The sequence below is a fragment of the Emys orbicularis genome, chromosome 1 (assembly GCF_028017835.1).
Source record: "Emys orbicularis isolate rEmyOrb1 chromosome 1, rEmyOrb1.hap1, whole genome shotgun sequence".
Lineage (NCBI taxonomy): Eukaryota > Metazoa > Chordata > Testudines > Emydidae > Emys > Emys orbicularis.
In genome coordinates, this window is record NC_088683.1 from 120,547,004 (window position 1) to 120,561,703 (window position 14,700).

The following is a 14,700-nucleotide window of genomic DNA, read 5'->3' on the forward strand; positions in this document are numbered from 1 at the left end:
ATATGCTCTCCACTTGAGGGCTGCCAGCCATTCTAGTTACGAAAAGATATGGAACTTAAAGAGCTGTCAACCTGTATGTTAAGAGGGATGCAGGACATACCTTTAAAAAGCACTGGGACTGTATTTATCAAATCAAGAACTCACAAAGGAAAACTGCTCACATTATTCTAGCAGTCCTGGGACCCCATTTATTCTCTTTTCTCTACTGAAGTCATGGAAATGAAAAGAATTTAGGTGGGAATCTAGTTTTTAGAAAGGGTCAAAATTTTTCAAATGAAAAGGGTTTCCAGTGACAAATAGCTTCTTTTTAAAGACCTCTTGGCCTAAGCTTATCTCCAGGTTCATGTTTTGTTACAAACAAAAATTCATGCCAATTTTAGGTAAAGGTATGCTGAGGCTTGTGAAGCTTTAGAATCATAGAATATCAGGGTTGGAAGGGACCTCAGGAGGTCATCTAGTCCAACCCCCTGCTCAAAGCAGGACCAGTTCCCAACTAAATCATCCCAGCCAGGGCTTTGTCAAGCCTGACCTTAAAAACCTCTAAGGAAGGAGATTCCACCACCTCCCTAAGTAACCCATTCCAGTGCTTCACCACCCTCCTAGTGAAAAAGTTTTTCCTAATATCCAACCTAAACCTCCCCCACTGCAACTTAAGACCATTACTCCCTGTCCTTTGTGTGACCCTGGGCTGTTATATAGTTTTGGACTGCAAATTTGCAAAATTCAGCTTTAACCTGAAAGCAGGCAAAACTTGGAGGGTTTGGCTGAGTTTTGCTTTCAGGTTTTGGGGGGTTATTTCCATATAAACCTCAAACCAAACCCACTGATACCAGAAAATGCTTTGCACAAACCAATAGATTTTAAAACACCAAAACAATAAAAAAACCTACTCCTCCACTTAGTTTAGCTTTAGTAAATAATTGGGCTTTTATTGATATCCATAGTGTTTCAGCCAGGATGTTACTCAATAAATGGTTGACTACAGGCAGCTGTAATTTATTTTTAGTCCTTCAAACAATCTACTTTTGGGGCATAATTCTAAGATTATAGCTAGCATGGAGCTTCCATGAGAGTCACAGAAATAGTCCTACTCTTGGTGTGGAAACCTGCGTGGTGTTTATATCCTTGACATGTAGGATATGGGTTCCTTTTAAAAGTGTTTGCCCTACTATCCTACTGCCTGTAAAATCTTGGTATATCCCATCCAGACTCTAGACCAAGGCTTTTGAACTTCACACTATGCCCTAAAAGATAATCCATCCTCCAGTTTTACAGTGAGCCCAGTGAACGAAGACTGAGCCAGGACTCTAGGAGTTTAACCGGGGCTGGATTTAGGGGCAGCTGACCCAGACGACTGCCTGGGGTGCTGGGTTGGGGGGGGAGGGCCACTGGACTTGTGGTGCTGTTTTCATTGATAGCTACAAAAAGGAAAATAGAATGTTTGAAGTAAAATGTTTCAGGTAGTCCATATGTGGGTTCATTTTTCACTACCCTCCTAGAATGTTCTGGACCTTTGTAGAATTTTGTGGAACCTTCCAGACTTTCTGAGATCTACATTTTCCTTGAACCTCCTAGAATGTTCTCAGCCATGCCCTCGTGGGTATATAAAGGGCAGGGCGTTGCCGGTCAGTCAGTGAGATATAAGAACAAACTGAAGTGAAGTGAGGGCCCAGCTGCAATATTGTGAATCTTGTTTTATTGTGTAATTGTGAAAGTGTACTTGTGTTTTAAGACTTGAAGAGTATAAGTAGCGACGAATAAGAGGACATATTTAATGAGATGCCAGAGATATCTATCGAACCCCTATATACACAACAACATGAAAGAAATACTGTTACTTCTTTTGGCATGCTTAATACATAATGTTTGATGACGTTCTAAGACTGTGGAACATAGACTTTTGCTCTCCCTAATACTGTCTATTTTCCCCTGGAGAAAATAAAAGATGCCCCTGAAGAAACCTTCAGGAGCTCAGTATAGGAGCGAAAAGCTCAATTGCAATCTAATTTGCAGAAAAGAGAAAATTTGGTGAGAAAATATCTGAAACAGAACAAAATAGACTGGGCTTTAGGTAGTAGCAATCATCCCAATGCAGAAGAAATTCAGGAGCAAAGTGTAAATGATGGAAGTCCTATTAGGAAGGAATTAGCAGATTTACCTGAAGATAAGGAATGGAAATGTGAGGGAAATGATGAAGAATCATCCAGTTTTCCTTGAGAGTGATGATAGAGAAGAATGTGGCTCACATGAAAAGGAGAGTAATGATAAAGAAAAATCTGGTTTACATGAAAAGGAGAGAAACGATAAAGAAGAATCAGCTTTGCATGATGAAGGAAAAAGCCGTGAAAAAATTGCACACCACAAATCGATACATCAGATCCTTCTTTATGGACGGTGATCTTAAACTCTACCTATATTGATCGTACAATTTTGAATGGACTGGGCAAAATCGAGGATATGATGTTTCCAGTAAATAATCAGAAGCAACACTTCTCAAAGTCACACTGTGAAAGAATGCTCGAGAATGGTAAGAAACTGAATCGGTGTTGGCTAGTTTACTTGAAATCAACCGACGAAGTGTTCTGTTTTTGTTGCAAAATATTTGACAAGAACACCAAATTGTTGCTTGTACTTTCTGGGTCCAATTACGGGGATAACTTAGCTGATGCTCTGAAACAAGATGAAAAGTCACCTGGCCATTTTATAGCCTACTCCAGATGGATGGCGGTCGAGCGCAGGCTCAAGCTGAATAAATGCATAGATGCAGAAAATCAGAGTAGTATTAATGTAGAAACCCAGCATTGTAGGAATGTGCTTGAACATCTGATGTCAATTACACTCTTCCTTGCGAAGACTAATTTGGCTTTCTGGTGCTCATCGGATAAGTTGTTCACTGAACATAATGGTAATTTCCTTGGTTTGGTAGAGCTTCTTGAGAAATATGACAATGTAATGCATGAGCACCTACGTTGAATAGTTCATAAAGAAGCTATGGACCTTTACTGCAGCAAAAAATTTCAAAACAAATCGATTTGACCTTGTGGCAAAGAAGGTGCTTGATAATATTGATGTGGCTTGGCAAAACAAAGTACTATGACATAATAATGGACTGCACTCCTGACATTAGTCACAGTAAAAAGATGTCATTTACAGTAAAATTCGTTGAAAATGAGGATGGTTATATCCAAATAAAGGAACACTTTATCTGTTTCCAGTCTGTGAATGACTCTACTGGAAAAGGCCTAACAGAACTGTTTATGAATGTTTGGAATGAAAATAAAATGAAGCTTCAGGACTGCCCTGGCCAAGGCTATGACAATGGTGTGAACATGAAGGGAAGAAACAGTAGTATCTAGGCAAGGATCCTTGCGCTGAATCCAAGAGATTTCTTCATGCCTTGTGGCTGCCATACCCTCAACCTGGTTATGGCAGATGCAGCTTCATCATCTTTAAATTCAGTATCTCTCTTTGGAGTAGTGCAAAGGATATATGTCCTGTTTTCAGCATCAATTATCAGGTGGAAGAGTCTCAGGGATAATGTTACAAATCTGACTGTGAAGCCACTAAGTGACACTCGGTGGGAGAGCTGCATTGTCAGTATAAGGCCAAGTGACTGAGGTTTACGATTCCCTAATGGAACTGGCACAGTCAAGTTAAGCTGAAGTTGGAATCTAAAACGAGCTGCAAAGCCTGGCAAACCAGATCACTGACTTCTAATTTCTGGTCTCAGTTGTGGCTTGGCATGATATCTTGTTCCAGGTAAACGTTGTAAGCAAGGCATAACAAACTCAATCGATGAACATTGTGACTGTTACTACGTTGATGAGAAGCTGCCTTGATTTCATGGTGGCCTACAGAGACAACGGATTTGAAGATGCAATCATTGCTGACAAAGAAATGGCAGAAAAGAGTTGAGCCTGTCTTCAAGGAAATTCGTATTCATCGGAAGAAGACACAGTTTGGCTATGAGGGCAGAGATGAGGTGATGGGGAGCTCAAAAGAAAAATTCAAGAGGGAGATTTCTGCTCACTCGTTGACATTGCTCGAGTGTCCCTTGAAGAAAAGTTTGGACAAATGAAGTGCCACAAAAAGACCTGGGCTTTTTTTGTATGACCTTAGTAAGCTTCTGATGGACAGGAAAACACTCTTGAACAATTGTACGGTCCTTCATTGGATGCTGACACATTGGGAATGTTTGGATGTCAATGATAAAGACCTCTGTCAAATTGGACATCAGTCACATTTTTGCAACACAGTAAGCACTCGCGACTCCAAGTTCTCCAATTCACTCATGGTGTAGATCTGAAGGACACTTTTCCTAATGTGTGGATAGCTTTTAGGATTCTGCTCACGCTGCCGGTCACAGTTGTGAGTGATAAGCGCAGCTTTTTGAAGCTCAGGCTCATTAAAACATATCTTCGATCGATGATGGCCAATAAGATACTGACATCGCTTGCTATTTTATCCCTTGAAAATGCCATTGGTCAGTCTTTGGATCTCTCTGATGCAGCTGTGCTTCAGTTCATGAGGGCAAAGGTGAAAAAAGCGACCTTTTGAACTAAAGGACTAGGGTTAACATTCTAAGGCTGTCACCTACTGTAGGACTATTTAATACTGGTTCATCCAATGTTGGTGCACAGTTTAATTTCTTGATAGTGCATTTCAGTTATTCTTTAAAATTAAAAAGTTTTGATAAGCTTAGAGGAAGTGAATTGTTTTATTTGCTTATATATGGCATGAATAAATACAGATTTACAGATCTTTGCATGCAAATTTATTGTCTTATATGACAGGCATGGGCGCTGATTTTTTCTTTTCCCCGGAAGTGCTCAACCATCACTCTGCCCCTTCCCCTAAGGCCCTGTTTTCGCTCTGCCTCTTCCCACCCCCACTCCCTCCCCTTCCTCCCCAACTCTCCGCCCTTTCCCATGCCCCTCCCCGAGCTGCTAAAGAGCTGTTTGATGGTGGTACTGAGCCCTACCAGCTGCTTGGAGGAGCCTCCACCCCCTATCAGCTGTTTGGTGGCCATGCAGCCCCCATCAACTGATGAGTGGGGGGGGAACAGCTGTGGCCGGTGGGTGCTGCAGGGTCCCCCCATGGTGGCTGGGAGCTGTGGGGTACCCCTGCTGCGGGTGGCAGGGGCTTCCCACAGTTCCTGGCTGCCACAGGCAGCAGGAGGACCCTAGAACTCTGACCGGGTCCCCGCGGCTCCTTAGCTGCTGCGGGTGGTGTGGGGACCCTGCAGCTGAGCTCCCCACTTTGACATAGATATTTTTAGTAAACGTCATGGACAGGTCACAAGCGTCCATGAATTTTTCTTTATTGCCCGTGACCTGTCTGTGACATTTACTAAAAATATCCATGACAAAATCTTAGCCTTAGCCATAACTAAGGCTGCAATTTAGTCACTGAGGTCACGGAAGTCACAGAATGTGTTACTTCCAAAGACCTCTGTGACTTCAGCCAGCCCCGGCTGGGAGCTGCAGGGTCCCCTGCCTAGTGGCGGGAATCCCCCACAGCTTCTGGATGCTGCAGGTGGCAGGCGGACCCCCCCCTCAGCTCCCAGCCATCGTAGGCAGCAGGGGGGACCCCTGTAACTCTCCACCTCTGCGGGTGGAAAGAGGGACCCCTGCTGCTCCCATCCACCGTGGGTGGCAGGGGGACCCCCGGAGCTCTCCGCCTCCGTGGGTGCCAGGGGAGGCTCCCGGTAGCTGCGGGTGGCAGGGGGAACCCCTGCAGCTCGGAGCCACCAGAGGAGAGGGACCCTGGAGCTCTGAGCCCCCAGGGGTGGTGGGGACCCATGGAGTTCCCAGCACGCCCACAGCTACCCAGGCTCCCCTTTTGTCATGGATATTTTTCGTAAAAGTCACGGATAGGTCACGGGCTTCCGTGAATTTTTCATTATTGCCCGTGACCTGTCTGTGACTTTTACTAAAAATATCTGTGACAACCTTAGCCATAACCAATAAAGTTCATATCAAGTCCCACTGGCCCATATTCTAAAGTGCACTAAAGTTCTGCCTGGCGTACCTGAGGAGGGTTGCTGTAACTTGCTCGGGTTTGTAACAGACTTCTAGGGAAGATTATGCCAATTGGGTTTGCCAAAGCACAGCATGCTCTATCCATGCTATCTCCCATCCCCAGCCTGCCACTTTTCATCCCCGGTACACCCTGGGAAAGGTGGCATAAAGTTGCTGATGTCAACTTTATGTGAATTAGGGATTTTCCTCTGAGAATCGGGGATCCCCAGCTGCCCTGTTAAAACACTACAAGAAGCAGTACAAAGGGGCCAGAGTGGAGGTTCAGGATCTTTCTCAATCATTTTATTTAAGGACCAATCAGTAACTGGGAATACAGTACTGCCTTCTAGGTCTCTTGCTTGCTATTTTCCCCCAGGATGATGTGGGGGCATTGCATGCTTTACATTGTATTGCCTTTCAAACTGTCAGTATAGCATTTCTTCTGTACACAGTGGGTAGCTGCTATTTGTCATGAAGTATTTTTTGGTAGTTGCTCATCGGTCCCTTTTAACTTTACTGCACACTGTTACGGAAAATTGTTCTAATTATTATTCTGCTTGAAATTGTGGTATCATAAAGGTTCTCATTAATTATTTTGTCTTATTGTTTTAGTAAGAAACAGACTCATTTATTTCTGTTTTATTGCTCAGACGCTAAAAGAAAAAATGGAGTAATAAATTAATCTTTCCATGTTTCCCATGTTTTTTTTCTTGTGAATTTATTTTTCTCACCTCCCATTCAAACAGGTCTTGTGTCTCTTTATTACTCCCTGACATCTCATCTTCTTGCAATTTTTCAGTTGCTTACCAAGACTTTCCAGGGAACAGTCACCAAAAACCATGGACCTAACATGACTGACCTCCATAGGTTGCCAACCTTCGCTTTGTTCACTCTGCTCAGATGTCACGTTCCTTTCCCCTACCCTTTGTCTGTCTTTTCTGTTTAGATTGCAAGCTCTTCCAGGCAGCCACTGCCTATTACTCTGTGCTTATATAGTGCCTAGCACAATAGTGTCCTGATCTTGATTGGTCTCTGGGGGCTACCTTAATACAAATAATTAAAATGATCATCTCCTGTGGATACCAGTTATATACACACACTAGCCTGATCACTGGAGAGATGCTGAATAACCTTAACCCACACTGATTTCAGAAGGGTATAAGATGAGGGGGGAGGGTTATACTGTAGTGGCAGTGCAAAACATGAAAGTGAGATCCTTGCCCCTTCTTCAGCCCCTTTACACCAGATAAAATAACTAGTGTGGTGTAAAGGGGCCCTAAAAGCCCTGTATTTGGCTTGGGGAGAATTCCCCAGGCACAAGCATGGTGGAGGACAGCCATAAGACTGTTTGCCAAGGACCACAAATTCCAGCATAGGGGGTAGGGTGGGAGGGACACATTGTAGAGATTCTGGGTAGGCCAGCTCCAACTAGGAAGGTGCAAAGTCATCATAGCCCAGTCTCTCATGTTGGGCTGTGAGTTGGCTTACCCAAGTCTTATAACTATAGAAGTCTTACCCAAGTCCCTTACCTATGGTATCCTTATTCCTGAAACAATTCTCATTTCATTCAACTTTCTTTCACTGTTGCCTCTGAGAGTGTTGTTTTGAGACACCAATGGGGTATATGGAGAACAGTAAGGAAGGAAGATTTTTCAGTGTCAGATGAGATCTCTTGGATTTTCTCTTAATTTCAGACCATATCAAATATAATATCTGCTTGCTATCTGATTGTAAACTTGGGGAATGATTTGCCCAGAAAAGCAAGTCAGTAAGCTCTTTCCCTCAAGGGTTAGTTGTTTATCACCACTACAATAATTTACCAGCTGCAGAATGTCTCTTAAGTTCTGAAGTTCATTGTACTCCCCTATACCATGATATAAGAGTTCTACCTTCCCAAAAGTATTCACTGCCCCCCCCCCCGTCTTTCAAGCAGCCACTCTTTTAAACCATCGCCCTGAACACCTGTGTATAAGGAAGGGAAACGCTGAGCTGGAGTTACCTTTTTGTTAACGGGTTCCAGATAATGCCCCATAGCCTGACACACTCATTGGACCTATATCCTGCACTGGTAGATGGTGCTCTGTGTAATTAGGCCTTTTCTGTTCCTAACTATTAAGAAATAAAGATGCAAACAACAATTTCCTTCTGGGGCTTTAAATGTGGGCAGCTTCTCAGGAGCTGCCTGCTACCTAAATTTCCCATTATTTTCTGGACTGATCCCCATGAAGTGCAGGAAATAATTCAGCTAGCACCATTTAAGTCCCTAATTCACCAGAAAAAAACCCCAAACCTTCATCTGGCTCCAGAATCATAAAAATCAGAGCTTCTGTTGACTCAAGTCCCAACTTATGTGAAAACTGGAGAGAAACTGCATGGAAGTTAAAACAGAGCCTTTAAACTCTGAGTCATTATCATCTAACTCATAGTGCTGTAAGAAAACAACCTTTTAATTGATTATTTTAAAGGACTCATCCACAGGATTTAGTAGGCACATTAATTTAGTAGGCAACATCCTGTTTTAGTGACTCTGGAACATTAGGAAACAAAACAAACTTCAAAAACATTTGCATTCAGCCACTGTATCAGCCCAAATGTAAAACAGTAGATCACTCAGACAAAAAGTAGAAAGCGGTCAAGGTCCAATAACAAAGTCCATTCAGTCCAGTGCCATCAGTCCATGTCGGCACATTTACATTATGTGGCCTGATTTTCCTCATGCCTACATGGGTTGTAACTCAACTGGCTTCAATATGGATACTCATGATTTACATCAAAGTGAAAGGGAATCAGATCTATAAACTGGATGTTATAATCTTCTCCGAATCCTAGGTTATGGAACAGCTTTTTCCTCCTGGAGGTCTGAATGGATTTCCCACCCCCTTTTTTTTAGTGGGTTAGATGATGCAATGATACTAGAGCATTTGGGGCTTCCTGCTGCATGTCCTGAATGCCTCCTGTAAGATGTTGAGCACCCACAATTAATGCTCGGCACCTGACATGATTAAGCACTTAAGCCTGGATCCTGCAAAAACTTATGCACATGCTTAACTTTAAGCACTATGAGCAGCCACCCAGAAGTCTAGGGTGATCTGTATGGGTGCAGGGGCCATGTGCACAGAGTCAAAACTGGGATCAGGACCATAATTAGACACTGGATCTTATTCTCAGATACTATAAGTGTGGGGCAGTTATTAATAGAAACCAGTTTCTAGATGGAGGTCGACAGAGGCAAGTGAATGGAAACCTCCCTTGGAAAGTATAGACTGAAATCACCATAATGTCCCAGGCAGGGTATAATATTTGCAGTGTTTTTCTAGCTGTGTTGGTGCTAGGATATTAAAGAGACAGGGTGGGTCTCTCTACAGGGAATAATAATGTTTTTATAGCCATATTTACCCTGTTGTTTTTTCTTCCTCTGGCAGCTTAGTTTGAAACTACCTTGCTCCGAAGAAATGGGTGGGGCACCATATTGAGAGTGCTTTTGGCCAGTTGCTTGTCGGGGAAGCTAGATGAGGATCTTGTCAAACTTGGTTGGGAAGCAGGGGGAAAGGGCTGAGGATGCATTTTGCTTTGTCCGTTTGTTTTTTGCCTGAACAGTGACAAGCCAGAGAACAGGCTGGTGAAAGTACACGACGAGAGACCTGGTTTGGGAGAGGGGCAGAGCTTGGGGGAGGGGAAGGGTGGAGCTAAGAGAGGGTGGGGAAGAGAGGGATGGGAGGCTGCTCGTCACATTTAGCCTGGAGCCTGGAATGAGGAGTCTTCATTCATTCACTGAAAGCCAATAGGGAAGGACCAGAGCAAAGGAAAACTGGAGGCTCAGCTGACCACCTTCTGCACCTCCAGAGAAGGAGGAGGAGCACAGCCGCAGCAGAGTATCGATTCACCCCCCCCCCTCTTTAATTAAGAGATCAAAGAAACTACTGGAAAAAATACACACCCCTCTTCCCCAATCAAACACATGAAGAGGGGAAGGGGAGGCATGATGTGTCTCCTGGGAGGGACGCCTGTGCTTCGAACCGTCTGATGCTGCAGCAGTTCGCCATTGCGAACCACAGTTCGGAGTCAGCCAAAGGAAAAGCCGGGGGAAAACCCCCGCAGCCCGGCTGAGATTTCTGCGTGCAAGACTCCCGCTGCACTTCAATGATCGGACCCCGGCCGAAGGGAGGGAGCAGCACCCGGATGACCCTCCGCTCCCTGTTATGGCTCTTTTTGTTCCTCAAGGTAAGGGAGAGATCATATGCATCAGCCTCCGCCCCCCCCTCCCCCCGCCTGCCTTGCATCTCCCTCCCTTCGCGGGGGGGATCTGGGAGCTAGGGCAGATGTGCGGGTGGATTCATTGATTGTTGTCTCCTTCCTGCATGTTTTTTGATGGATGTGTTTTTTTAAAAAGTGGATTTGTCACGTTTTCTCCCTCCCGCCTCTCCCTTTGTGCTCCTTAACCATGAATCATAGGGGCTGGCGTCAAAGGTCGGTTGGTTGGAATATGCTTTCTAAGGCAAAATGAGGTCACTTTCACAGGGTAATCTCTCTCGGCTCCTGTATCCTCCAGTGCTGGCAGGCACATGCAGAGGAGGGCTTTTTGTTCCTCCACGGAAACATGTTGCCTTCAGTGGGATGAAGACTTAAGAACCAGCGCTGCTGTTTTATTGTTTGATCTCATGGTGCCCATTGCAAGTGTGTGCTGATGAGCTTCAGTTTCCTTGGAACAGAGAGAGAAATCAAAACGAAAATATGAGACACATCTTTAAAGTAACCATTCCTGCTTTAATAAACCTCCCTTTTGGTCTTTCCATTGCACTGCAACCGGTGCTGACATCAGTACCGGAAAACCTATTGTGGCTGTTTATAAATTCTGTTTTGAGATGCAGAACCTGATCCTCAGCTGGTGAAAATCCAGCACAGCTCCAGTGAGGTGAATTGAGCGATGCCAGTTTACATCTGGCCTTTTATGTGTCAATTAATCATTGCATGCATCCGAAATGTATACCATACAAATATGCCGCCAGGCTACAGTAGCTGCTGCTGCTGCTTTAGTTTTATACAATTGTTCTGCCAGGGCAAAGTTATTTAATTACTGGGATATCAGCAAACATGTTGAAAGGTTGACAATATGATATTCATCTGAGAGTGATTTGAAATTTAATTGCACAGTAATTAAGTTCCATTATGCAATAAGTTCACTTAGTTCTTTCCTCCCAACTGATTTTTATCAGCAGAGACTGTCTAGGAATGCAAGGAGGTAAACTGGAGCTATCCCTTCAGCACCCCACTGATACCTTACCTACAGCCTGCTTCTGCAAGGTGCGGAAGCCTAGAGTAATTGAGGGGCACTCAGCCCCTCAAAGACACTCAGCCCCTTGGACAGGTTCAGCCCAATAAATAATAGAGAACTTCAGAAATGCGTAGTCTGGCCATGAAAACATTCTATCACTAAATATATCTGTTTTTTCATGTGTTTTATTTATTATGAGGGCACCATTGTGATCATGTAAAGCACAAATGGAAAAAATATTTTAACCATAGCTATGCTTAGCTTTACCTTCAGATTACTACCATTCTTGGCTCAAGCTCAGAATGTCTTCCTGAGAGATTCACTTTTCAAAGTTCTGCTTAACGCTGCAAGCTTGGTTACACATGACATTTTTGTCTTGACGCTTTTGGGTCTTTTTAATGTTTCCTTCAGCCTATTTAATATGCTTCATGTAACTCCACTAAAGGGAAATGTACGTACCACACAGGCATATGGCATTGTCTATAATTATCATTGCACTGAAATTACAGTATTCTGCACATTTTACAAAACCAACCCACAGTTTTGGATAATTGTCACTGCTTAAAAGAGCTCCTCAGCTAAGGGCCTGATCCTACAGTTCCTCTTTCATGTGAGTAATCCTTACTGGTGTGAGTAGTCTCACTGAAATCAATGGGACTACTCATGTAAGTGTTTGCAGGATCAGGGCCTAGAATAGCAGCGGTGTTGCTAGTAAAGACTGACATTCTATTTCCAGAACTATTTAGGAGACGCTTCCACCACATCTATTCAAATTATATTTGTTGGAAGCTAGTCTCCTCACTTCCACAAGAAACATAGATTTGTTTGACGTAAAATGGGAATGGAGAGAATAGGCTTTTGTTTCAAAGAGTTTGATCACAGATTCTTTTAGAAAGACACTGTTACTGTGTCCTTGCAGTCTTGCAGATAGATGAAAAGTCTGCAATTAATTTATATGCTAGCTCAGGTTCCGATTCAGCAAAGCACTTAAGCACGTGCATTGCTTGAAGCACCTGCTTTAGTCTATTGATGGCAATGGGACTGTGTTATGTGCGTAAATGTTTTGCTAAAGCTTTCCATCAGCACTATGAGACCAAAGTTTGCTGCTACAAAATAAAAGGAAAACATGTGTTTTTACATGGAACACACTCTACCTGTAAAATAAATGGTAAGAAATTTAGAAAAGAAAAAGTTCAGAAAGCTAAAGCCTCAGGGTTTCATCCCAGGAGAAAATAACCACCACTTCTGAGCCAGATAAATATCAATAGTACCACTGACTATCGCTGCTCAAGAAAGGTCAAGGACTAGAATTGCAGGAGATGCTTCAGGGTGATAATGAAGTGTATTAACAGAGTTGTATGGTGGTTTGGCACTGAAATATCAGGGAAAGCTTGCAGATCAGGATTGGGGTGCATTGGAAGCACAATGTATGACTGTGAATATGATATTAGTGGGATGGCAAACTTACTTTTATTAATTCATCTGAATGGTCACTAGATGCTTTGAGGAGCGGTGCATTACTGGAGTAAACAGGGGTGTGAAAGGACAGGACTGAAATGCATTGGAAGAGTTAGCTGAGGAAGCTTGCATAGAGCCTAACCACTCTGTCTGTGCATATATCCAATCAGAAGTGTGACTGCAGCACATGTAGATACCCTAGCTACCTTTGATCTAGATATAACTCGAATAACAATAACAGTGAAGCCGTGGCAGCATAGGTGGCAGCACAGGCTAGCCACTTGAATACATACCCATGGTCTTGGACAGAGTTATACAGCCTTTGCTGCCTCCTGTGCTGCTTTCGCTTCATTGCTATTGGTACCCACCATAGCTAGATCAAAATTAGCTCAAGTATGTCTACATGTGCTACAGTGCCAATTCTGACTGCAGGGTAGATATACCCTTAGTGTTCAGTTCAGACCACTGCTATGAATCCCTTTTCATGAGCATTAGGACAAGAAGCAATGGGCTTAAATTGCAGCAAAGGTGGTTTAGGTTGGACATTAGGAAAAACTTCCTGTCAGGGTAGTTAAGCACTAGAATAAATTGCCTAGGGAGGTTGTGGAATCTCCATTTTTGGATATTTTTAAGAGCAGGTTAGACAAGTACCCATCAGGAATGGTCTAGATAATACTTAGTCCTGCCATGAGTGCAGGGGACTGGACGACATGACCTCTCGGGGGGTCCTTTCCAGTCCTATGATTCTATGAAATTCACTCCATTGTCTTTAAAGATCAAAACATTTTTTTTTCAATGAAAAATGAATGAAATTAAAGTCAACATTTCTGCACAAAGCATTTTGTTCATTTTATGCTGTTTAGACATGCCAGCATGTTGGAGGCAGGTTAGCACTGGCTCCTTAGAAATACTGAAGTTTGCCAACCTGGCATTATTAAGTTGATATTTTGCCTGGAAGTTAATCTCATTGAGAAAACAGCTGCACTGAACTGAGAATCTGAAGAAGGGCAAACCGTGTCTGTGTGCTTGCTGCTTCAGCATTAGTGGACCTAATGTCACTTTCTAAGCTGCATCTGTTTGGTAGGGATAAAATGTCACTCTTACTGCCATCTGTAAAACAACCACTAGGAAGCTTTGCCCAGTGACAAACCTGCTCAAGCTACTTATTCTCTTCCCTTCCTGACATTGTGTTTCATAGTTTGAGATATATGTTTGCAGCTGAGACATGAATCCTAATGTGGTCCAGTGCAATAGCATTTATTCTCTGAGGTTCATAGAATATCAGGGTTGGAATGAACCTCAGGAAGTCATCTAGTCCAACCCCCTGCTCAAAGCAGGACCAATCCCCAGGCAGATTTTTGCCCCAGATCCCTAACTGGCCCCCTCAAGGATTGAACTCACAACCTTAAGTTTAGTAGGCCAATGCTCAAACCACTGAGCTATCGCTCCCCCCTATAAAAGGACCAGAAGCCCCAATGCTCCTGGCTGGTTTTGAACCAGATACCTTCTGCATGTTAGACCAACATAATAACTGCTACACCACAGAAACCACTTACTACACCATTTACTTATCTTGAAACACCTCCGTACAAACCTTAACCCACACAATGCTCTTCACCAATGGCTTTCCCAACTGACAGTTGATTTAGAAACTAGCAAGAGTAAGAGAGTTCACCTGGGGAGCACAGGCCAGAGATCGGTAAGGATTTACAGTAGGGGGGAGGTGAAGTAGGTTAGAGCTTCCTTCAGAAAATTGTCCCAGCCTTTCTGCTACAGGAATCCCTTACTGACTTAGCACATTACTTAACCCTACTGGTTCCCAAAAGCCTTGAGAATCAAGTTCCATGGTGTGTTTATATGTGTTTATGTATTTAGATTTAAAATTATAAAAACATCATTCCAAGACTCGAGGGACCCTAACATAATTAATCATATAATAACTAAACTGCT

The 14,700-nt window shown here is 43.3% G+C and overlaps 1 protein-coding gene across 1 annotated transcript in view; it reads left to right on the top strand.

Annotated features, from left to right (window-relative positions):
- Window positions 1–10,160: 10,160 nt before the first annotated feature.
- Window positions 10,161–14,700, top strand: part of PTPRO (protein tyrosine phosphatase receptor type O) — a 203,421-nt gene continuing 198,881 nt past the window's right edge. Inside the window, exon 1 of the mRNA XM_065417893.1 lies at window positions 10,161–10,241. Within this exon, the coding sequence (XP_065273965.1) occupies window positions 10,161–10,241 (81 nt within the window). The remainder of the gene's footprint in view (window positions 10,242–14,700) is intronic.